Consider the following 25,788-nt stretch of genomic DNA (forward strand, 5'->3'; position numbering starts at 1 on the left):
TCGCGGGAGAACTTCTCTCTGCGTGCGGACCGAGAGAGCGCCCGCGCGCGGGATTTTCAAGCGGCCGACCCCGGGAATTCGAGCTGGCATGAGCCTCTGGGTGGACAAGTACCGTCCCTGCTCTTTGGGACGGCTGGACTATCACAAGGAGCAGGCGGCCCAGCTGCGCAACCTGGTGAGTCCGCGTAACGGGGCAGGGAGAGCGGGGAGAGGGTAGGCCCCCATCTCGGGAGTTTCAAGCCCCTAAGGAGTGGTAGGCCCTGAAGTGAGAAAGCATTGAAATAGAGGACAGTGAGGGAAGAGTGCACTTGCAACAGCAAATGCAAATTCCTTGAGGCAGGAGTGTGTCCGGCCTATTCTAGGAACCTCAAGAAGGCCAGTGTAGCTGGATAATAGTGGGCAGAGGGAGGGGCGGGGGGAGGTGCAGATCCAGTAAGTTCTTAATAGGGTGAGATTGGAAGCCATGGAAGGTTTAGGGCAGAGAAGTGACATCATCTGACTTTACTTTTTAACAGGGTAACTTAAAATTTCTTGGTGTCATTTCCCTTATTTATAAAAAGGAGGGTGTTTGATTTATTAATTTCAGAGGTCATTTCTAATTTTAAAAGGTTGTATTATCCTTGAGTGTAATTCCTAATAGAAGATTTTTTTTCTTTTCTCCATCCTGATGTGTATTTTCGTGTTGTGGTTGGTATAAGTGTCGAATGGCAATGTTTTCTGAGAAACAAACTGAATATTTTAGGAAATGGAGAGGGGAGAAGGGTCTTGAGAAAAATCTAGTGTCTGTGTAAGCTATTTATTTACTCCTTTTTAGAACCAAGTAGTACCATATGCTAATGGAAGTGTTTTGCTCAGCTCTCAGGTTCTCCAGTACCCACCTTTTTTCTGTTACAGGTATTATTTGGTAAGTACTTTAAAAAAATGAGAAATAATGAAAAAAAAAGAACTCTATCCTTATTCAAGAGTCATTGGAAAAGTTGATAGTGTTGTGAGATTGAAGGGTTTTTTTTTTCCTTTTTTAAATTATTGGTATTCCATCTATGGTAGTTTAAGCTCTATTACAGCTGTATACAGCCCTATACTTCCATTTCTAGACAAATTGCATTTTCTCACCATAGCTTTCACTTTGATTTTCTTAGGCAAACGACACCTTTTATTTTCTATGGCTGTCTTTTTGTTATACAGAATTTGGAGTAAATATTTTGGACAAAAATTTAATATACTGCTCTCAGATGTTTATAGATTTGCTTTTAAAAACTGTTCAACTGTTTTACTGTTGAATCTACAATTTAGTAAAACTGGAACATTTAAAGCATACCCTTAATTTTTGGCTAGATGGAGTTTAAAAAGCAAAGGCAACAGGTATTTGTGAAGCACCTGCTATTTTCCAGGCACTGTTTCAGGTGAATAGTTCCTTTCCTTGATACTTTTTTTTTCAGTGCGAGACATAGATGAGTTTCCAAAGTACTAAAATTCACCCCAATAAGCTTTTCTGTTAAGATACTTACTTCATTTTTTTCTATAATGCTTACTTAGAAACTTCTGTCACAAGATTTTATGCCCCTGAGGTTAAGACCTGTGTTCTCAGTGTTGTGTTTTTTTTTTTTTGTTTTGTTTTTTGTTTTTTTAGCCTTCATAGCACTGAGTCCCAAACGTGACTGATCACCAGGGTCACCTGGGAAGTTTTTTAAAAGCACAGTCTCGTACTCTGTTGCAGCACTGTCAGTGCCCTACTCCATCCCATTGCTCTTGACTTATAAATGCACACAGATTGACTTCCAGCTTCCAGGATCTGTGCTTCTTGAAGGCTTTCTTTTGCTGACACTCCTAAGCAGACTTGAAATGCCTGGTAATTGCTGCTCTTCCTTAATCTGAACCACTTTCCCAAGCAAGTTGCATCAAAGGATTGATGAGAGAGAGCGTATTGTACTCCAGCTTCCCCACCTCTTGGGTGGGTTAAGGTTGTGGTGTGTTTTTTCTTTAAAAAAATTTTTTTTTTCAATGTTTGTTTATTTTTGAGAGAAAGAGAGCTAGGGAGGGGCTGAGAGAGAGGGAGACACAGAATCCTAAGCAGGCTCCAGGCTCTGAGCTGTTAGCATAGAGCCTGATGTGGGCTCAAACCCACGAGCGGTGACATCATGACCTGAGTCAGACGCTTAACTGACTGAGCCACCCAGGCGCCCCTATTGTGGTGTTTTTTTTTACACTGGCTTCAAGAGTATCCCCAGCAGGATTAAACCGCAGATGCCCGCAGTGGTTAAGCAGATAGTGCATTCATTGGCTGCCTTCCTTTCCTTGCTTTGCTTCCTTATTCCCCTACAAAGTTTTCCTTTATTTTTCAAATAAACTACATACATTCAATTCTTAAAAAAGAGACTATAGCCCAAACTAAGTCAGGCATCATTTCTTAGTTACTGAATCTTAATCTCATGGATGGGGTCCAATAATCAGTTTTTTATTTTAAAAAGTTTTCTAGGAGTTTTTGAAAGCCTGGAGCCTGCTTCAGATTCTGTGTCTCCCTCTCTCTCTGACCCTCCCCCACTTGTGCTCTGTCTCTCTCTCTCTCAGAAAAAAGGAAATAAATGAAAATAAATATAAAAGTCTCTATATAGGCTCATACATACATATTTTTGAAGTTTCATAAGTGGAGACACAAAATATTTGATACCTAAAAAAGTAGTTTAATTCTCTCTAGAGCAGTTGTTTGACTAGGGAAAATGCCTCTTTTTTTTCCTCCCCCCAGGTGCAATGTGGTGATTTTCCTCATCTCTTAGTGTATGGACCATCAGGTGCTGGAAAAAAGACAAGGATTATGTGTATTCTACGTGAACTTTATGGTGTTGGAGTGGAAAAATTGAGAATTGAACATCAGACCATCACAGTAAGCATTTTGCTTTGAGGCCTGCAAATATTTATAGGAGGGATTTCCAGTCCTATCATATATATTCCCATGGCCCTGTCCATTGCTGCCCAATGTGATTTAAGTAAGAATTTCACAGATAACCCAGATGCACAGGATTGAGAGCTACTGATTTATAGACCTAACTGTTAAAACCAGAACAAAGTCAGTTATGTTTGAGAGGAAATATGAGCAACCAGAGATTTGGGGTAAAATGTAGGCAATGGAATTTATTTTAGATTATCTAGCAAATCAGTACCTCAGCTGAAACTGGAACTCAAGTCTCTACAGTTCATTATTCTGAGAGCAATAATGGATTTGGAAAAACAATGATTTTGAGAAAAATTTTAAATGTGGAATCAGGCAACTTGGTAAAGATTAGACAGCTGACTGATTAGACAAGGAAGCATGAAGCTCTGGGATGTTCAGAGAATTCCTATGATTAATCTTGGCTGAGCTTTCCAGCCTGTACCATGCAGTGCATTTTCATACTCTTCTTATAGACGGTGGTTGAGATTTAGTTGAAATTACCTTCTCTTGGTGTGCCCCTCTCCAACCCCATTAGAATTAGTTTTTCCTTTTTTTTGTTGTTAAGTTTTTTTTTTTTAAGCTTATTTATTTATTTTGAGAGAGAAAGAAAGCGCGATCAGGGGAGTGGCAAGAGAGAGAGAATTCCAAGCAGGCTCTGCACTGTCAGCGCAGAGCCCAGTACGGGGCTTGAAGCCATGAATCATGAGATCATGACCTGAGCCGAAATCAAGAGTCTGATGCTTGACTGACTGAGCCACCCACGCACCCCTAGTTTTTCCTTTTTTTACCCATAACTTATACTTTTTAGTACTTACTTTGTTTTGCCTTCATTATAGTTTATCATACATTTTTTTTTTTTTTGAGAAGATTGTATTTGTTTTGAAGTTATGCAGGGAACATGTCCTACTCATTTTTATATCCTTCATAGCCCATGGTGTAGCATCTTGTACATATTAGGCACTGAAAAAATGAATGCTGAGTGACTGGATGGTAAGTAGTGCTATTAATAGAATCTTTAGGAAGATAAATCGATTTTGAGCTAATATTGATGAGCTTATGTTAGACACATTGAGTTTAAGGTGGCTTATGGTACATCCTGGTGGGAACTCTTATAAAATATTCAGGGACAAATTTAACAAGAAAGGTGTGGGATCTGTAGGAAGAAAACTGTAATACCTTATAAAAGGGAAAAAAAAGCTGATCAAATGGAAAGATCCAGCAAGTTCTCAGGTAGGAGGCTTAATATTTTAAAATATCTGTTTTCCCCAAGTTACAGTGTAAATTTCAGTGAAATTAGAATTAAAATCCAACTTGTTTTTTTAATTTCATGAAATGATCTGAAAGTACATATGAAAGAATACCTTTCTGAGACCATACAAAAAAGATTTCTGAAGTGGGACTTGTGTTATGAGATATTAAATCATATTGTAAGGCTGTTTTAACCAAAACAATAGTATATTGGCATGGGAATAGAGAATTTGATCAGTGGAACTTATTAGAGAGCCCAGAAATATGATGGAAAATCTATTTCAAATCAGTATTAAAAACCTGAGTTAGCAAGATGTGCTAGCATAACTAGTTATCTACTCTGAAGAAAATAAAGTTGAATCCCTATGATTCATAATTTACAGAGATGAGTTCCAGACGAATTAAAAACTTAAAATGAAGCACTAAATTTCTTAGACTATATGAGCAGCCTGTAGGTCGAGAATACCTTTTAATAGAAAACATGGAAGGGGCAGGGGCACCTGGATGGCTCAGTTGGTTAAGTGACTTTGGTTTGGGTGATGATCCTACGGTTTGTGAGTTCGAGCCGTAACGGGCTCCATGCTGACAGCTTGGAACCTGGAGCCTGCTTCGGATTCTGTGTCTTCTTCTCTGTCTGACCTTCCCCTGCTTGCACTCTGTCTCTTTCTCTCAAAAATAGACGTTAAAAAAAGTTTGTTTTTTTAAATTTTTTTATTTATTTTTGAGACACAGCAGGAGCGGGGGAGGGGCTGAGAGAGAGGGAGACACAGAATCTGAAGCAGGCTCCAGGCTCCGAGCTGTCAACACAGAGCCTGATGCGGGGCTCGAACTCATGGACCTTGAGAGCATGACCCGAGATGAAGTCAGATGCTTAACTGACAGAGCCACTCAGGCGCCCCAAAAAAAGTTTTTAAATAAGGAAGTGATAGAAAAAAAGAAATATGTACTTGGATGTATATAAATTTATGTTCCTATTATAGAATATAACGTACATAGAATCAGTAGAAAAACAAATGATTGTCAAAAAATAGTTGAAAGGAATGTGTTAGATAAAAGATTTTACAAATTGACAATGAAAGACAACTTGGTAAAAAACTGAATAAAAGAGTCATAAGAGAGAAATATAAATGACCAATAAATTTTTGTAAAGATGTTTGTCATTTTTGATAGTTAAAGAGAAGCAGTGAGTCTGTTATCAAATTGGCAGAACTTAAAGGCATGATATATCCAGAAGGGAATGTTGGGCAAGAGTATTTGTTGCTAGTGGAAAACTGAATTGTTAGATTTTTTTGGGGGGAGATAGGCTGATTATACATACATACATACATGCATACATATAAAAATTTAGAAAATGTGTCCCCTTCAATCCAGCAAATCCTTTATTGGGAGTCTATTGCATAGAAATGAAGTCAGTACATGATAGATGTATGGAGAATGATGATAATTATGGGATAGTTTGGGATGTCAAAAAGCAAGAAGAAAAATGCCCATCAGTATGATTGGCTTTGGGACATCCATGTTATAGGTCATATGCAACTAACCTACACCAGTATCTGAGGGGAATTGTGTAGATGCATTGTTAACCAGGAAAAGTAAAACACAGAGAAATGGGTATGATTGACTCTTTTTTTTATAACTTTTTTACAAGAAACACACTATAGAAATATATTAAATATATATATAAATAGATACATATCTATGTGTTTATTTTTGTGTGTTATGGAAAAGTCTATGCAAGGACATATGCAGACTGTTTACAGGGATGATCACTCATAATGAGATGGTTTGTAGATTTCTGGAGATAGAGGGAAAAGTAGAAACCAGGATGTGTGATATGACCCAATTTATATAGAAATACGTTCATCTGCACATAGAGAAAAAAATGGGGTTAATGAAGTTAAAATATTCTTGGTGGTTATCTGAAGTTTTTTTTATTAAGAATAAATTGTTTTGAAAACAAACAGTGAAACAGAGAAAAGAGGAGAAATAGCCAGTAATTACACATTCAGAACATTTATTTTCTTTGTCCACAGACTCCATCTAAAAAGAAAATTGAAATTAGCACTATTGCGAGCAATTATCACCTTGAAGTTAATCCCAGGTAGGTTTCTACTATATAGAAACAAGTCTTTTCTTCTTCTTTTTTTTTTTTTTTTAAGAATTAAACCCATTCTTGAAATAGAATCATGTGTGGAAACACCGTATGTACAATAGGTAAAAGTAAAGATGCCCACTGTGAAATAGGGAGACTAGAATCTTCCCATTTCCCCTTTTCTCTGACTTCTGAGTCAAATAAGTTTAATAATTAAGTTTTCTTGCTCTATAGAACTCAGTGTTTTATACAAAGTACATTTCATAGTCATTAAATTTTTGTTCTGTTGGCTCAAGCAGAACTGATAGCAAAATAAAGTATGGCTAAAAAGTTTGTAATGTCTGGAGTGAATATTTCAGGATATATTTTGGATTACCAAATCTTTTTTTTTTTTTTTGTCTCTCCTTTGTTTCAGTTTCTTGATTAAAGTGTGTCATAATAGTCCACCAACCAATGTCTATATTATTTATCATGACTTAATCAAAGATTAGGCTCCTGTTGGGAGACACATTGAAAACTCATGCCATGGCAGTGTAGTACTGCTTAATAGTGTAGAAGTGATTGTCTTGGGAGCAAAGTTGAGTAAAGCTTCAGTTTTGTCTGGGGCCTGGTATGTTCTTGAAGGAGAAGAAAATCAAGGACATCTTCAGGCAAAGGCAACCTTTTTGGCAGTGGCACAAAGATGAGGATGAACATCTATATCAAGATTGAATGGAGCAGGAGGAATATAGTTATAAGCTAATACGTATTCAGTAACAGGCACTGTTACTTTACATGGATAATTATATGTAGTTTTCAAAACAGCTTAGGCATTATTACTTTCCTTATATGTGTCCAAGAAAATTAAGAGAAATATGACTGGTTAGAAAAGTAGGGAAAAATGGTAATTTCATAGACAGAGGGAAATGTTTTTGATTCTTGACTAGGAAATGATCATAAGAGACACTTGAGGCATATTGATACAATATTAGTGAATTAAGAAAGATTTGATGGCTGTTTGGGAAAATAAACTAAAGCTGATTTTTTTGCCCTGTTTCTCATCTCGAGTTAGTTCTTCTGTGGCAAGAGTAGTCCATTAGAGATTGAGCTGATTGTTTTTCACGTGTTTGAAATTGACAGCCTAAATTAACTAGGTGACTTTATGTTGGTTTGTGAGGTGCAGGACTTAGGTGCTAAAGCAATAATGTAGGTGTAAATGACAGATAATGCTTATCATAAGTCAGTAGTTTACAGAGTTCTGACTATCTTAAATTCCATTTGCTTGTCTCATCATCTTGCCAAGACCCTGAATCAGCTCCATGCTAGTGCTGGGAGCAGACTTGTCTAAGCTTGTTCTTTCTCAGACCTTTACTATTTGGGTGGAGAAGAGGCATGGAGGTTAAATTTTTGTTTCAGGGGCGCCTGGGTGGCTCAGTCGGTTAGGCGGCCGACTTCGGCTCAGGTCATGATCTTGTGGTCCGTGAGTTCTAGCCCTGCGTCAGGCTCTGTGCTCACAGCTCAGAGCCTGGAGCCTGCTTCATATTCTGTGTCTCCCTCTCTCTGACCCTCCCCTGTTCATGCTCTGTCTCTCCCTGTCTCCAAAATAAATAAACGTTTAAAAAAATTTAAAAAAAAATTTTTTTGTTTCAGAGTTATTTTTACATTTTGAGTTGACTACAGATGATTGAGAAATTAGCTATAACTAGATACTAACTATAGTCAGTACAGAAGTATTAAAGTATTTGATAAACTTAGGTATTAGTTATTGCTTTTTGTTTTTTAATGTTTATTTTTGAGAGGGAGACAGAGCACGAGTGGCGGAGGGACAGAGAGAGAGAGAGAGAGAAAGAGACAATCTGCAGCAGGCTCTAGGTTCTGAGCTGTCAGCACGGGGCTTGAACTTGTGAACGTGAGATCATGACCTGAGCTGAAGTTGGACACACAACCCACTGAGCCACCTAGGTGCCCCAGTTGTTGCTCTTTTTTTTAAGTAATAATAAACTTAATATAAGAACATGTTTACCGTTTTCAGTGTTATCTATCATATTGTAATTGAATATTGGAATATTGTTATTTTAATGACCCTGAACTATTTCACTTTGAAAGTTTTGTGAATGTAATTAGGTGTGAATAATTTTGATTAATATTTTAACCACTTAAAATCTTCAATGTTTTTCTTATAATAACAGATTAAAGGGATAATACTTTCTAAATACCTAAGTCTATATTTACCATTATTTTTGTATTATATAGTGATGCTGGAAATAGTGACCGGGTAGTAATTCAAGAGATGTTGAAAACAGTGGCACAATCACAGCAACTTGAAACAAACTCTCAAAGAGATTTTAAAGGTATGTGATAAACATATTTCTTTTAAGGTGAACACTGACCTGGTACATAGTGAGTATAAGGGAAAATGTAGTGGGGAAACATAAATTCCATCTATGTAGCGAATATTTATTAACTTGTTGTATACTGAGCATTAATGCTCTCTTAGTTTTGGACATAAAAGTGAGTAAGACAGGCATGATCTCTCTGCTCGTGGGAGATTGTAGCCTAATGGAATTGAATTTTGGTGGAAAGAGGACAATTTATGCCACTCATTTGTTATTTTAGAACTAGATGAGTAATGAAAACACTTTATTTAAAATAAGAAATAACATGATTTAAGCAGAACTATTCTGGGGCACCTGGGTGGCTCAATTGGTTAAGCGTCTGACTTCGGCTCAGGTCATGATCTCGCGGTTCATGAGTTTGAGCCCCGCATCGGGCTCTGTGCTGACAGTTCAGACCTGGAGCCTGCTTCAGATTCTGTGTCTTCTTCTCTCTTTGCCCCTCCCCTGCTCACACTGTCTTTCTCTTTCTCAAAAATAAACATTTAAAAAAAAAAGCATAACTGTTCCTAGGACCAAAATTACATGTTTATTATCAAATATTAAACAAAATCAGGTATAATTTTGCCATCCAGAGACAATTACTGTTAACATTTTTGTCATTACCTTCCGGTATTACCTGTATGCACATGTATGTGTACGTTCTCATAGAAGATTTTGTGATAATAAATATGCCAGAATTTAATGCCTTTGATACAATTTTGCTAAATTCTTCATTCAAAAGGTCGATTTATACTACCATCTGAAGTGTTTGGGAGTGCCATTCCTTGACATTTATCACCATTGTGGTCAATTATTTTTAATCTTTATCAGTTTGAATGGAGAAAATAAATTGTGTTTGTTTTTTCTTTAAGTTAGTATGATAATTTTTTTCTTTTGTTTGTTGCTCATTTTACTGTTTTGTGAATTGCCTATGCATATTTCAGCTGGTTTTTATCTTCCTTAGTTCACTGTATTTCAGAATAAATTTACATTTATCTATTTTTTGCTACTGTAAATGGAGTCTTACATTTTCTAACTTTTGTTATGTGTGATAGCTATGATGTTTATATCTTAATTTTATGTTTTACTATATTCATTGTTGTATTGTTTGTAATAGCCTTTCCATGGTTTCTTTTGAGTTTTCAGATACATATTTATATCATCTCTGAATAGAGATAATTTTTTCCCTTTCCAATTTGTATGGCTTTCAACATTCTTTCTTATCTAATTATGTTTACCAATACCTCCAGTATAGTGTTTAATAGTACTAAAGATAGTGGACATCCTTGTCATGACTTTGGAAGGAGAGCCTTAGGGTTTCCCCATTTAGTTGCTAGATTTTGGCCTGAGGTGTATCTATTTTTTTTTTTTAAGCTTATTTATTTATTTTTGAGAGGGAGAGAAAGGGAGAGAGCACACTCATGCATGTGCACACGCATACTCGAGTGGAGAAGGGGCAGAGAGAGAAGAGGAAGGATCCCAAGCCGGCTCCGCACTGTAAGCACAGAGCCCAACATAGGGCTCTAACTCACGAACCATGAGATCATGACTTGAGCCGAAATCAAGAATTGGACACTTACCCGTACTGAGCCACTCAGGCGTCCCTGTATCTATTTGATCATAGTAAGAAATAAGAAAGTAAGCATCAGTTTGTATTTTATTGAGTGTTCCTAATGTGAATGTGTATTAAATTTTTTCAAATGCTGTTTCTGCATCCGTGAATGTGGTATTAAGATTTTTCTTTTTAGCTCTGTTGGTCAAGTAGATTATATTATTGGCTCTTCTAGTGAAATTGCTCTCTATTTCTAGAGTAAACCTCACTTGGTCATGATGTGTTAATTTTTAAAATATGCTGCTGTTTTCTGCCTACCAAGGACTTATTTTTGTATCATTTGGTCTGTAGTACTTTATGTTAGGTGCTATTTGTTAGATTTTGGGATCAGTCTCCTTGTTTCTATTTTTCCTGTTCTATTCCATTTGGATTCTAGCTCTAGAATTTCTCCTCACTGTGAAGGATTGTCTTGGAAGGGAGCTTCATTTTGTTTTCAGTGTTCTGTTCTTGTCAAACCTTGTTGCATCCAGGTTCCTTTGCTTTAACCCATAAATTGAACCCTGTGGGTGCTGTTCTCAAATTGTCCCATTATACTTCACAGTGTGTTCTTACAGGTACCTGGATTTGGGTTCTGTACCAAAGGCTGTCAGAAACATGGTACATTCTTGCCACCCTCCCACACATAGTTGCTTGTTCTCATTTGCTCATATTGGGGAGTTCTCAGGTAAAACCTATCACTTTGTTTTGATATAAATGTTGTCCATGAGTCTTTGGTCTTGGAATCTTTCTACTTTTGTGGGAGAGATTCAAATCTACACTGCTACCACTTCCATCTTCTAGAAATAACTTAATATGATGAAAAATACAATAAATAGTTGCATTCAGGTCTAGCTGCATAGTATTCCTGAAACGCTTTAAAGTCAATCCTTTATTATGGCTCGGTGGAATCTCACAGTACATGTGACCAGCTGTCTTTATTCTTTTTGGCTCTGTTTCTTGCATCAGTATTTTCCAAAGTATATTCTTAGGCATGATAAGATTTAAAGTGTTCCCAGAAATGTTCTTCTGAGATAACATATTTTGGGGAAGTACAGCCTAGTACCTCTCTGTCTTGGTGAGTTTTGGTTCATATAAATATAATAAAGACTGCAGTGAATTCTACAAAAAAGTAACATCTTTAACTTCATTTTAGCCTAGTGTTTCTTTTTTTTTTTTTTTTTAATTTTTTTTTTTTTCAACGTTTATTTATTTTTGCGACAGAGAGAGACAGAGCATGAACGGGGGAGGGGCAGAGAGAGGGAGACACAGAATCAGAAGCAGGCTCCAGGCTCTGAGCCATCAGCCCAGAGTCCGACGCGGGGCTCGAACTCACGGACCGCGAGATCGTGACCTGGCTGAAGTCGGACGCTTAACCGACTGCGCCACCCAGGCGCCCCTAGCCTAGTGTTTCTTAAGTGTGATTGGAATTTTCTTTTAACATCTTTTCTTTAAATGTTTATTTTTTTATTTTGGGAGAGAGTGAACACAAGCAAGGGAGGAGCAGAGGGAGAGGGAGAGAGGATTCCAAGTAGATTCCATGCTGTTAGCGCCTGATTCTTGATTTCAGCTCAGGTCATGATCTCACAGTTTGTGGGATTGAGCCCTGTGTCAGTGCAGAGCCTTCTTGGGAGTCTTTCCCTCTCTCTATGCCCTTCTGCGTTTATGAAGTCTGCCTCTCTCTCAAAATAAACTTAAAAATAAATAAATAAAATAAATTATTCTCACCATACCTGAGACTTTTATATGTCCTTGCCAAAGGGAAGAGTAGTATATCAGACTTCTTAGTTAGAATTTCACTCCAAATAATGAGAAGGAAGAGAAGGAGATAGATTCTCAAGTTAAAATTTGTTTTCTTTTTCCTTGACTAGTGGTATTACTGACAGAGGTTGACAAACTCACCAAAGACGCTCAACATGCTTTGCGTAGAACCATGGAAAAGTATATGTCCACTTGCAGATTGATCTTGTGTTGCAATTCTACATCTAAAGTGATACCACCTATTCGTAGTAGGTGCCTGGCGGTTCGTGTGCCTGCTCCCAGCATTGAAGATGTAAGTCAAGTGAAACTTTTCAGAAGTCATTCATTTCAGATTCTCTGAGTACTGTGTGTATATCTTTGTCATGTTTGTTTTGTAAAAACATAGTGAAATGTATTAGTGATTCAGGAACAGCTATGGCCTGGATACTAACCTGTAGTAGATATATAAATGAATATGTATAGTATTAAATACCAGATATCACCAATACATAGAAAATATGATTATAAACTCTTATTAAGAATAATATTGCATATATGCCATCAATATTTAAGAAGTTCTTTTAAGTCATTTTTTACCTTAAGTAGGTATGAATTTCACTAAACTAGTTAAGGGCTAGTTATTTAGTTATTCTAGTTATTTAGTTATTCTACCTCAAGCTGATTTAATTGGCTTTGGAGGAGACTTGAGATAGATTTCTTAACACTTATAAAGTAAAAATGCAAATTTCTCACAATAAGCAGCTTCCCTGCTATTAATAGATTTGGGGTGATTTTATGCAAAGTAGGGATAATATGTCACCTTGTGTTAGTTGCAAAGTGGTGAAGTAACTTTATTAGAAGTTTCACTTATAAAAATTTTGAGAGTAATATAGTTAAAAGGGACCACCAGGTTACACCCTCCTGTGGGCACTATTCGCTTCTTAGGGCATGCAAGTAACACCCCCCGAGTCACGCAGAATTCAGCCTATGAGACTCTGCTTGGCAGCCCTCTGATCGGTGTCCTTGTCAAAGACCTGAGGCCTTGTGTGTTTTTTCACAGCACCCCCCCCCCACACACACACCCAGCCCCCCAAGATGGCTGGCAGGACTTGGAGCTCAAACCAGCTCTTTCTGTAGTTGGCAGGACCAGTTGCTGCCTCTTCCTGACAACTTGACTGACCCCTGGCTTTCTGCTAAAGGAGCCTGTGGGTTAGGGTTGGGAGTGACAAAAATAAATAACAAGGGTCTATAAAGGTGTTATCAACAGAAATTGCTTCAGTGTGCTGATAGATTGCCCGTTTTTGTTAATTGTCTTTTTTGTAGATTTGTCACGTTTTATCTACTGTGTGTAAGAAGGAAGGTCTGAATCTTCCTTCACAACTGGCTCATAGACTTGCAGAGAAGTCCTGCAGGAATCTTCGAAAAGCCCTACTTATGTGTGAAGCTTGCAGAGTGCAACAGTGAGTGAAAGGGGCAGTTACCACAGGAAACATTTTGGGGCACAAGCTTCCATATAATTTATCGTGTTCTCTTTTTATCATGTAGATATCCTTTTACTGCAGATCAAGAAATCCCTGAAACAGATTGGGAGGTGTATCTGAGAGAGACTGCTAATGCTATTGTCAGTCAGCAGACTCCACAAAGGTAAGTAGTCTCAAAAATGACCATAAAAGTTTGATCATAGAAATAGAACAGATAGTCTGAGTTTTGGATTAGCTGTTTCATACTACCACCAGTGCCATTTAGAATTATAGTTAAATCTTGAATATGAATACTAAACTTTCTTTTTTTTTTTTTTTTTTCAACGTTTTTTATTCATTTTTGGGACAGAGAGAGACAGAGCATGAACGGGGGAGGGGCAGAGAAAGAGGGAGACACAGAATCGGAAACAGGCTCCAGGCTCCGAGCCATCAGCCCAGAGCCCGACGCGGGGCTCGAACTCACGGACCGCGAGATCGTGACCTGGCTGAAGTCGGCCGCTTAACCGACTGCGCCACCCAGGTGCCCCTGAATACTAAACTTTCAAAGAAAAGATAGGATTTTAATTTTAGAAGTTTACTGGTTCAGAATAGGTGGTATGTAGTAACGTGGCTTTTATTAAGCTATTGACATTTGCATATGGAACGTACATATAAATTAAAACAAATCTTGGAAGTTTTAGTTTTCCTTTCAGAATCTCAGATGACTTAATTTATAACTCAATGTGCTCAATTTTCTAATATTGAAAAGAATAATATTATAATTGTAATTGATGCATCATATCTTGGAAAGATACCAGGCTATGAATCATACCTCTACTGATTTTTATGCCCTTGAGCAGGTAACTTCATTTTAACGAGTTTTAACTTTTTCATTTATATAATGAAGATACTGTTGTTATTACTCTGCCGGGAATACTTGTGCCTTTGCTATGAAGAGCAAAAAAGATTGTGTGATAATGGTTTGAAAACATACATGAACTCTGTGCTCAAGTATGATGATAAGCTCTGTTAACAATATTGTGTATATGCCACCAGTGTTTAGGAAGTGTTTTATAACATATTTGTTGAACAGTTGTTTTCGTTTACTTTTGTGGGTCTATTATTCAGTAGTGGCTCATACTGAAAATATGTCCGCCATTAATTGTTTGATTTATGACAACTTTGAGAAGGGCCATCTACTTTTCTCCAAATCAGGAGTGGCAGTTTTAAGGCCCAGAGGTTTTTAAGGCTCGTTGATATGTAGTCTCCTATTCTTAATGCCTGTTAGACCTGAGAAACCATCTCTGGACTTAAGAGAGGGTAGTTGATTGCTTTAAGAAACACACTGGACTGTGTTCATCTGCTAAAGTTTAAGCTTCGTTGGTTCATGTGAAAATAATCGTGAGAAAAATATACCTTGTTTCTCCTCTTGTGTGATATATCTGATGAATTCTAATTTTTGTAAAGATTCTTCAAAAGGATTATAACATGTACTCTTTGGCCACCATGTAGATTCGTGGATAGTCATACATAATGGGTTCTTAGTATTTCATCAGGGTTTGCTTTGAATTCCTATAATTCATTTATTTTAATGGAAGAATTTAATAGTTTTTAAGAAGTGCCAAACATTGTAAGTAGTCTCTTCAGAAAAGAAAACTTTACTTTAGGAAAAAGTGTGCATTCCATTTTGTAAAATGTTGCTAAGCAGTGAAGTAATCTCAGCCTTAAAAGAGATAAAATTCAAAACATGTTTTAGGAGACTTTTACTTTTGTAAAATATTTCTGCATTGAAGATGACTTTCTTGTTTTCTGATTTTAAAGACGAAAACTTGGTAGTAGCAGTTGTAGAACTTTCCTAATTTTAGGAGAGATGTTGTACCTAATTTTAGGTACAGATGTTGTAGTATTTGATAATTACTAGTTTGTTCTTAAGACTTTAGTTGATCATTGCTTTGCTTAATTCTTCTAGCAGCTGCTTTCTCTTTCAATTTTCCAAACAAGTTTGGGCAGCTCACAAATACACTTTTTTAAAAAGAGGTGTTGTTATTTCCTGATTAGACTAACAGTTGTAGGAATTGATTTCGTTGTGCTACAAAAGAGAAATTTGAATTTCAAAGCTTTCAGGTTGACCAGAAATACTAGGAGGGCTGGTATCATTCTGATTATTGGCCCACACAGTACCAAATAATTGTTTCTCATTTTTGACCCATTAGACTTGCTGTGATATTTACAGTCTTGATTCTTATTTGATTTATTTTAGAAGAGTCATAGTTTTCTAATTTGATAGCTAATTTTAGTGAGCAATTATTAATGTTCTTACACTGTGACATCTCATTTAATTCATAGAGCAGTCCTACGTGGAAAAGTATTATTATTATCTTTATTTTATAGGTAAGAAAACTGTTTTGGGAGATTATTGCTTACTTGCAGACATTCAGTTAAGAATCAGAGACAGTTCAATAATACCATGTTTCTCTGACAGAAGAATTTGTACTCTTTAGCACTTGCAATCCCCAAGAAATAATGACACAAAAAAATTGTAGAATATATTCATTTTTAAGAAACTAAGTTATATTAGAAATGAACTCAGACTAAGACAAGATGCATGTAACATGCACACAATGCACACAGCATAGAACAGTTGTAGAGGAAAACATCCTGAATTAACTTTTTAGAAATAAATGATATGCATAATTATTAGAATAATTTTGGGGTGCCTGGCTGACTCTGTTGATAGAGCATGCAACTGTTGATGTCAGGTTGGGTGTATAGATTCCCTAAAATGGTTTAATACCATCTGTCATTTGTATCTGTTTCTTAACTCTTTAATAATCAGGGTTACTTTTTTTTTTTTTTTCATGTTTACTTATTTATTTTTGAGAGAGAGAAGGCAGAGAGAGAGAGAATCCCAAGCAGGCTCCACACTGTCAGTGCAGAGCCTGATGTGGGGCTTGAACCCATGAACTGTGAGATCATGACCTGAACCTAAACTAGAAACCAAGAAGTTGGATGCTTAACCGACTGAGCCACCCAGGCACCCCTGCTTTTTTTTTTTTTTTTAAAGATAATACTATCATGTCCAAGAAGGATCAAGGCCTTTGGAATCAGACTTGAATTAAGATTCTGCCTCAGTGACATGAGTTTAAATGAAAGCCTAACCTCTCTTTTCAGTAAAAGAATGGTGTTGTGAGGTATAAATAGCATACTGCAGTCAGTCTCATACAGAGGAAAGAGTTAAATACTTTGGCAAACATTGGAAGGGTATGGATTTGAGAGTAAGGCAGATCTGTTCTTAATTCATGGTTCTTCTATAGTCAACTTTGTGAGGTTACTTAAACTATCAGCCTTTTTTTTTTCTCATCTAAAAAAAGGGAGATAATGCCCCCACTCAGAGCTAGTGTGAGGACTTAAGTAAAATAATTTGTTACAGTGTCTTGCACATAGCAGATGTTCAAAAGATGCTGGTTTTTTTCCCCACTTTATTTTATTGTGATACAACTTCATACTCTTGGGCTCTCTGGAGGAGTCTGAACTTCTACTTTTAAGAAATCTTTGATGAGGGGATGAGGCAAGATGGCGAAGCACCATGGAAGTTCTGTTTGTCTTATCTCTGAAATGCAGCTGTATCAGCACCAAACTATTTTGCATACCCAGGAAATTGATCTGAGGATTAACACAACAATATGCATAACTTGAGTCACAGAACTCGGCAGATACACTGTGTGGAGAAGTGAACTGGGGGAGAGAATAGCCACAGAGGATAGGGAGCTGTTTTTGTGGAGAGAGGAAAGAGGGGTGGAGAGTGCAGGAAAAGCACTCTCCTGAAAGTAGCTGGAGAGAGAGAAAGAGTGAAAACACTAACAAGTGACTGAATAAGAAATCTGGTCCCTAAAACCAGTGACAGAAAAGAAGGAGAGGGTCTCATTACCATTAGGATTCTATAAATCCTCTATGCTCTGTGCTCTGGAGAGGTAAAAGGGCAAATCTGCAGGAGCAGGCAGCGGGGTCTGACGGGTCCATGTGCCACACAGGGAGAAGCGGTTCCCCTTCTTGGAAAACATTTGCTAGAGGCCATATGGCCTCTCCACAGGCAGTGGTCCCAGTGGACCCCTGAGAGCAGCCACATTTGCTGCTATTGAGACAAAGACACCTGAGCGTGTTGAAACCAGGCACTGGCTCTGTGTTGGGATTTGCCATAATCTCTGAACTTCTACCACTGTGCGATTGCACAAACATTTTCTGGGGGTAATTCACCACCCAGCCATTGCTCAGCGAGCGCCTCCCCCAGAGAGACAGCAGGGATCTAAGCTGCAGGGGTCTATGAAGTGTGGGGTTTTGAAACACAACCCCATCTGAGATAAAACTCTGGAGGGAGATGCTGCCTGGTAGGCTGATGGGTTGGACATGGACAAGGTGGAGGTGGGGAGTGGATGGAAGCCCAAGACAAAGGAGAGGTGCTTGATTGTGGGTTGGTGAGAGCACAAAGTTCCTTTGTCAGACTAGAAAGCTGGGTGAAGCCATTTCCACCTCTCCCGCATACATGCATAACGGTGCGTGCAGATCACACTGATCCAGCTCAGTAAGCTAAGCAGCACCACCTAGTGGAGAACAGAGCCTTTTCACCAAGCCCTGCCCAGCTGTGCCCTCCAGGCACATCCCCTAAAAGTCCAACACAGGTCTGTCTACCTGCTTAGTGTATGGACTATAGAGTGCTTCATAGTTTCAGTTCTACAGGAAACAATATAAGACTCAGAGAACTTAGTGACTTATTAAAAAAAGAGATAATGTCCAAATCTTAGTAGTCCTAGATGATGAAGAGAGAGAAAAAGGGGCAGAAGTTTAATGTGAGCAAATTATAGTAGAAAACTTTCCTAATCTGGGGAAAGACACATGCAAATCTAAGAAGCACAGAGAACTCCTATTAGATTGAACAAAAACCGACCATCACCAAGGCATTTCATAGTCAAATTCACAAAATACGCAGACAAGGAAAGAATTATGAAAGCAGCAAGGGAAAAAAGAGTCCTTAACCTATAAAGGAAGACAAATCGGGTTCACAGCAGATTTATCCACAGTAACTTGGCGGGCCAGAAAGGAGTGGCAGGATATATTCAGTGTGCTGAACTGGAAAAATATGCAGCCAAGAATTCTTTAACCAGCAAGGGTGTCATTCAAATTAAAAGGAGAGATAGTGAGTTTCCCAGACAAACAGAAACCAAAGGAGTTCGTGGCCACTAAACCAGCCTTGCAAGAAATTTTAAGGGGGGACTCTGAGTGGAGAAAAGATGAAACAAGACAAAAAAGACCAAAAGCAACAAAGACTAGAAAGGACCAGAGAACATCACTAGAAACACCCAACTCTACAGGCAATACAACAGCACTAAATTAATATCTTTCAGTACTCACTCTAAATGTCAGTGGTTTAAATGCTCCAATGAGAAGACGTAGGGTATCAGAGTGGATAAGAAAACAAGACTCATTTATATGTTGCTTATAAGAGACACATCTACAGATTGAAAGTAAGGGGTTGGAGAACCATCTATCATGCTATTTGTGGCTAAAAGAAGGCTGATGTAGCCATAGTTATATCAAGTAAACTAGGTTTTAAAATAAAGACAGTAACAAGAGGGCATTATTATTCAGAAGGGCATTATATCATAATTAAGGGGTCTGTCCACCAAAGAGATCTAACAATTGTAGATATTTATGCCCCCAACGTGGAAGCACCCAAATATATAAATCAGTTAATCAAAACATAAACTCATTGATGATAATAACCATTATAATAGGGGACTTCCATACCCTTCTTACAGCGATGGACATTTCATCTAAGCAGAAAATCAAAGAAACAATGGCTTTGAATGAAACACTGGACTGGATGGACTTCACAGGTGTATTCAGATCATTTCATCCTAAAACAGCAGAATACACATTTTCTCTAGTGCCCATGGAACATTCTCAGAATAGATCACATACTGGGTCACAAATCATCCCTCAACTAATACAAAAAGATCACGAGTATACCTTGCATAGTTTCAGACCACAATGCTATGAAACTTGAAGTCAACCACAAGAAAAAATTTGGAAAGATCATGAATACTTAGAGATGAAAGAACACCCTATTAATGACTAAATGGGTTAACCAAGAAATTAAAGAGGAAATTAAAAAATACATGGACGCCAGTGAAAATGAAAACATGACAGCCTAAAACCTCTGGGATGCAGCCAAGGCAGTCATAAGGGGGAAGTATATAGCAATTCGGGTCTTCCTAAAGAAGGAAGAAAGGTCTCAAGTACACAACCTAACCTTACACCTAAAACAGCTGGAAAAAGAACAGCAAATAAGTCCCAAACCAGCAGAAGACAGGAAATAATCATTAGAGCTGAAGTCAGTGCTGTTGAAATCAAAAAAGCAGAACAGATCAATGAAAGCAGGAGCTGGTTCTTTGAAATAATTAAGAAAATTGATAAATCCCTAGCTAGTTTGATCAAAAAGAAAAAGGAAAGGACCCAAATAAAAATCACGAATGAAAGAGGAAAAATCACAGCCAACATTGCAGAAATACAAATAATAATTAGAGAATATTATGAGTAATTATATGCCAATAGGGCAATCTGGAAGAAATGGACAAATCTGGAAGAAATTGAATCAGTAATCAAAAAATCTCCCAACAAACAAAAGTCCAGGGCTGGATGGCTTTCCAGGGTAATTCTACCAAATGTTTAAAGAAGTGTTAACACCTCCTCTTTTGAAGCTGTTCCAAAAAATAGAAGTGGAAGGATAACTTATAAACTCATTCTATGAGGCCAGCATTACTTTGATTCCAAAACCAGACAAAGACCCCACTAAAAAGGAGAACTATAGACCAATTTCCCTGATGAACATGGGTACAAAAATTCTCAACAAGATACTAGCAAACTGGATCCACTAATACATTAAAAGAATTCTTCATGATCAAGTGGAATTTCAGGGATACAGGGCTGGTTCAATATCTGCAAATCAATGTGATACATTAATAAAAGGATAAGAACCACATGATCCTCTCAAAGGCAGAGAAAGCATTTGACAAAATACAGCTTCCTTCCTTAATAAAAAGCCTCAAGAAAGTAGGGATAGAAGGATCACATGTCAAGATTCTAAAAGCCATGTACGAAAAGACCCACTGCTAATATTCTCTATGGGGAAAAACTGAGAGTGTACCCTCTAAGGTCAGGAATGTGACAAGGATGTCCACTGTCACCACTCTTATTCAGAGTAGCGTTGGAAGTCCTAGCCTCAGCAATTAGACAATACAAAGAAATAAAAGGCACCCAAAATGGCAAGGAGGAAGTCAAACTTGTCACTTTTCACAGATGACATGATAACCTATTTGGAAAACCCAAAAGACTCCACCAAAAAGCTGCTAGAACTGAAACATGAATTCAACAAAGTGTCAGGATATAAAGTCAACGTACAGGAATCAGTTTCATTTCTATACACCAGTAATGAAGCTGCAGAAAGAGAAATCAAGGAAGCGATCCCATTTACAATTGCACCAAAAACCATAAAATATTCAGGAGTAAACCTAACCAAAGAGGTGAAAAACCTATACACTGAAAACTATAGAAAGCTTATGAAAGAAATTGAAGAAGACACAAAAAAATGGAAAAACATTCCACGCTCATGGATCAGAAGAGCAAATATTGTTAAAATGTCGACACTACCCAAAGCAGTCTACATATTCAATGCATCCCTATCAGAATAACACCAGCATTCTTCACGGAGCTAGAACAGTTGTAAAATTTGTATGGATCCGGAAAAGACCCCAAATAGTGAAAGCAATTCTGAAAAAGAAAGCCAAAGCTGGAGGCATCACAATTCTGGACTTTAAGCTGTATTACAGAGCTGTAATCATCAAGACAGTATGGTACTGGCACAAAACAGACACATAGATCAATGGAACAGAATAGAGAACCCAGAAATGGACACACAAACATATGGCCAACGGGTCTTTGACAAAGCAGGAAAGAACATCCAGTGGAAAAAAACCCATCTCTTCAGCAAATGGTGTTGGGAAAACTGGACAGCAACATGCAGAAGAATGAACCTGGACCTCTATCTTATACCATACGCAAAAATAAACTCAAAATGGATTAAGTACCTAAACATAAGACAGGAAGCCCTCAAAATCCTAGGGGAAAAAGCTGGCAACAACCTCTTTGACCTCGGCTGCAGCAACTTCTTACTTGACATGTCTCTGGAGGCAAGGGAAGCAAAAGCAAAAATGAACTATTGAACTTTATCTCATTAAGATAAACAGCTTCTGCACAGTGAAGGAAACAATTAGCAAAACTAAAAGACAACTGACGGAATGGGAGAAGATATTTCAAATGATATATCAGATAAAGGGTTAGTATCCAAAATCTGTAAAGAACTTCTCAAAATCAACACCCACCAAATAATCCAGTGAAGAAATGAGCAAAAGACATGAATAGACACTTTTTCACAGAAGACATCCAGATGGCTAACAGACCCATAACATGAAAAAATGCACAACCTCACTCATCATCAGGGAAATACAAATCAAAACCACACAATGAGATACCACCTCATACCTGTCAGAATGTCTAAAATTAACTCAGGCAACAACAGAAGTTGTCAAAGATGCGGAGAAAGAGGAATCCTTTTGCTGTGCTGGTGGGAATGCAAACTGGTGCAGTTACTCTGAAGGAACAGTATGGAGGTTCCTCAAAAAATTAAAAATAGAACTACCCTATGACCCAGCAATTGTACTACTAGGTCTTTCTCCAAAGGACACAGGAGCGCTGTCTCGAAGGATTCAGGGATGCTGTGCTGGTGGTAAGTTTATAGCAGTGCTGGTGGTAATAGCCAAAGTATGGAAAAAGCCCATATGTCTATTGACTGATGAATGGATAAAGAAGTGTGGTATATATCTATAATGTAATATTACTTGGGATCAAAAAGAATGACATCTTGCCATTTGCAACAATGTGGATGGAACTAGAGTGTATTATGCTAAGCTTAATATATGACTTCACTCATATGTGGAAGATACAAAACAGGTAAACATAACAGAAAGGAAGCAACAATAACAAAAAGAGCAAGGGAGACAAACCATCAGAGACTCATATACAGAGAACAAAGTTGTTGGGGTATTGGGTGGGGGGATGGGCTAAATGGGCAAGAGGCATTAAGGAAGACACTTTTTGGGATGAGCACTGGATGTTATATGTAAGTGATGAATCACTAAATTCTATTCCTGGAATCATTATTACACTGTATGGTAACTAACTTGGTTGTAAATTAAAAAAAAAAAAAAAAGATGAAAACTTGCTTTGAATGGAAGTGTTCTAGTATTGCAAAAGAAAATCTTTGATGAGTCACTTCTCTGATCTAAATGTGGAACATCTGATATTTACTAATATCTTCCTAAATCTTACTAATATTTTGCTAAAAGCTTTAAAACATGTTTTCCCTTTAGGGTACTAAGTATATATACGGAGAAAGATAGTTGTTTTGTGTGTACTTACAATTTTACTTGTCATTTTCTTTTTGCCATTTTAAAATGCCATATGTATTCTTTCTTTCCTGGAACTATTATGAGAAGGGCCGAAAATTAAGAGCTCAGAGGTTGGAGTATTCATATTCACTTAGACAATCTGATTCTGTGCTTGCCTATGACCTATTGTACTGCCTTTCTGTGACAGGACCGCTTTGTTTCCTTGCCATACTGTTTTTTTACTTTGCAGTTGAGGTAGTATGTAATGATATATAGAATCATGCTTGTATGCTCTTTTCTTGTATAATTAACTAGTGATTGTCTTATCTTTTCATGACCATTTTCTAGATGTCCGAGGTATCTATCTGGAGGAAAAATAAACATATTCACATGATATGTCATGAAAGTAGGTTGAAATGCAGTGTGAATAATGTCAACCCTCACTCTTCCTGAAGTCTTAATTTTTGTCTGGCACTTTCATGGTATTTTGATGTAATTAATAACTGAATATAAATGTCTGACTTTAAATGAGTTCTGAACATTTTCTTTTAGAAACATGAACTGAAATTAGGAAAAGCTTAAATGTGTATCTTAAGTATGATAAGCCATTTAACAAAATGTATGGGAATTAATTCATAAACTAAAACAGCACAGTATGTTCTTGAAAAAATTGTGTCTTATTTTCATTACAAAGTATTAATTATCTTGTTTTATATAGGCTCCTTGAAGTCCGTGGAAGACTTTATGAGCTTCTAACTCATTGTATTCCTCCTGAAATTATAATGAAGGTAATCCGATTTCAGTTCCTGAACCATTTATAACCATGAAATTTGGACTTTTGCAGTACTGAGACACATTGTCATTTCTTTCTCTCCAGCTCATTAATTCAACAGGTATTTATTGAACCTTTCCTGTGTGTGCCAGATACCATTAGGGGAGTGTTGAGGAAGACCTGGGAGGCCCTGCCTTCAGAAAATATACATTTTAGTGGGGTGAAATGGGAAACAAGAAGCAAAAGGATTTCAGAATGTTATAAGTGCTACAAAGGAAGTAAGAAGGTGAAATGGTAATGGAAGGTGGGCTGTGGAAGGTCAGTAGTGGCTTCTGTGAGGAAGGCATGTTTAAACTGAGACTTGGAAGATTAAAAGAGAGGCAGCGTGTAAATAGTTGGGGAACAAGTACTGTTAACCTTTGAACCTTGAAGCTTTGAACGACGTGGTAGTTTAAGACCCTGACCTCCTGCATAGTTGAAAATCTGTGTATTACTTTTAACTATCCCAAAAGTTGACTCCTAATAGTCTACTGTCCAGAGGCCTTACTGATAACACACTGGATTAACACATTATGTAGATGTGTTATATACTGTATTCTTACAATAAACTAAGCTAGAGAAAGAACATTAAAATCATAAGGAAAATACATTTATGCTACTGGACTTACTGAAAAAAATGTGCTTACAAGTGGACCCTCACAGTTCAAACCCACGTTGTTTAAGGGTCAGCTGTATTTCAGACAGTGAGGTTTAGTGCACATAGGGAATGACATTAAAGAAGTAGGCAGAGGGGCGCCTGGGTGGCGCAGTCGGTTAAGCGTCCGACTTCAGCCAGGTCACGATCTCGCGGTCCGTGAGTTCGAGCCCCGCGTCGGGCTCTGGGCTGATGGCTCAGAGCCTGGAGCCTGTTTCCGATTCTGTGTCTCCCTCTCTCTCTGCCCCTCCCCCATTCATGCTCTGTCTCTCTCTGTCCCAAAAATAAATAAACGTTAAAAAAAAAAAAAAAAGAAGTAGGCAGAGTCTAGACTTTGTAAGATTTTGTAAGGCACAGCTTTAGATTTGGTCTGGTAGGTCTAAGCCATGTGTGTTGACTGATTTAGATGTTAGGGAATGCAGGGGGTTCTGTTTGTATTTATTAAAGTTATATGGCAACACTCACAAGAAAAAATTCTAATTATGCCAAATATAAAAGAGAGTGAGTTCTACCCATCCATTTCACAAGGGTGAGCACTTCCAACAGACCTGTATTCTAGTCACGTAGAAATATGCCCATATGTATGGCTGTGTGTGTATAGTTTCACAAAGCTTCACAGTGTTCTGCATTGTGGTTTGTTTGTTTTTTTTAAATAATGTAGCATGGATGATATTTCATGACAGTATGGATTTCTTTTATCCTTTCTAGTGATGAATGGAATTTCATTATGGGACTATATCATAGTTTTTTGAATATGGTGCTGTTGGTGGAACTTTAGGTTGGCTACACGTTATTATTGTAACTAATAACGTTGCAGTGAGCATCTTTTTACTTCTCTCTTTGCACCCTCATACATTAAGTATTTGGCATTTGGAATATGATTGATAGCTACCACATTTTACATTATGGAAAAGGTACGCAAATTTTTTTGTTTTTGGATGAAAACTACCATATAAAAGAACATACAAAAGAGATTTCACAAGTAAAAAGAACATACTGAGGTTTTGCTTCTTTTTTGAATGAGAAATAAAACTTGTTTCAGCTTATTATTTTTTTAATGATTACTTTTTAAATTACTGGTTATCTTTTTTTCAGGGCCTTCTCTCAGAACTTTTACATAATTGTGATGGACAGCTGAAAGGGGAAGTGGCCCAGATGGCAGCTTACTATGAACATCGTCTACAGCTGGGTAGCAAAGCCATTTATCACTTGGAAGCATTTGTAGCCAAATTTATGGCACTTTATAAGAAGTTCATGGAGGATGGATTGGAAGGCATGATGTTTTGACATCTTGACAGCTATCCTTAATTCTTCCTAATATATCTCAGTATCATCATTTACATCCATTTTATATTGGAAGAGCTGCAGGTAAAATAAACTAACTTCACTTAACCATGCCTTATTTGTGGTG

At 37.5% G+C, this 25,788-nt stretch overlaps 1 protein-coding gene across 1 annotated transcript; it reads left to right on the plus strand.

Moving 5' to 3' along the window:
- RFC3 (replication factor C subunit 3) lies at window positions 1-25,774 on the plus strand. Its single transcript, XM_047078774.1, has 9 exons — window positions 1-175; window positions 2,744-2,881; window positions 6,211-6,278; window positions 8,502-8,599; window positions 12,083-12,264; window positions 13,275-13,411; window positions 13,497-13,595; window positions 23,630-23,699; window positions 25,473-25,774. The coding sequence occupies exons 1-9, from the start codon at window positions 89-91 to the stop codon at window positions 25,662-25,664; spliced, it is 1,071 nt and encodes a 356-aa protein (XP_046934730.1). The 5' UTR covers window positions 1-88; the 3' UTR covers window positions 25,665-25,774.
- The last annotated feature ends 14 nt before the right edge of the window (window positions 25,775-25,788 follow it).

The sequence above is a fragment of the Lynx rufus genome, unplaced genomic scaffold (genome assembly GCF_022079265.1).
Source record: "Lynx rufus isolate CCGP_SWC_20201006 ecotype Redwood Valley unplaced genomic scaffold, mLynRuf1.p SCAF_1, whole genome shotgun sequence".
NCBI classification, from domain to species: domain Eukaryota; kingdom Metazoa; phylum Chordata; class Mammalia; order Carnivora; family Felidae; genus Lynx; species Lynx rufus.

What these genes read in the sequence shown, in the direction of transcription:
- RFC3 (XM_047078774.1), top strand. Translation starts at nt 89, where the DNA reads ATGAGCCTCTGGGTGGACAAGTACCGTCCCTGCTCTTTGGGACGGCTG. An exon ending in CACCTTGAAGTTAATCCCAG is followed by an intron (nt 6,279 to 8,501) that starts GTAGGTTTCTAC and finishes TGTATTATATAG; the next exon opens with TGATGCTGGAAATAGTGACC. An exon ending in CTCTCAAAGAGATTTTAAAG is followed by an intron (nt 8,600 to 12,082) that starts GTATGTGATAAA and finishes TTCCTTGACTAG; the next exon opens with TGGTATTACTGACAGAGGTT.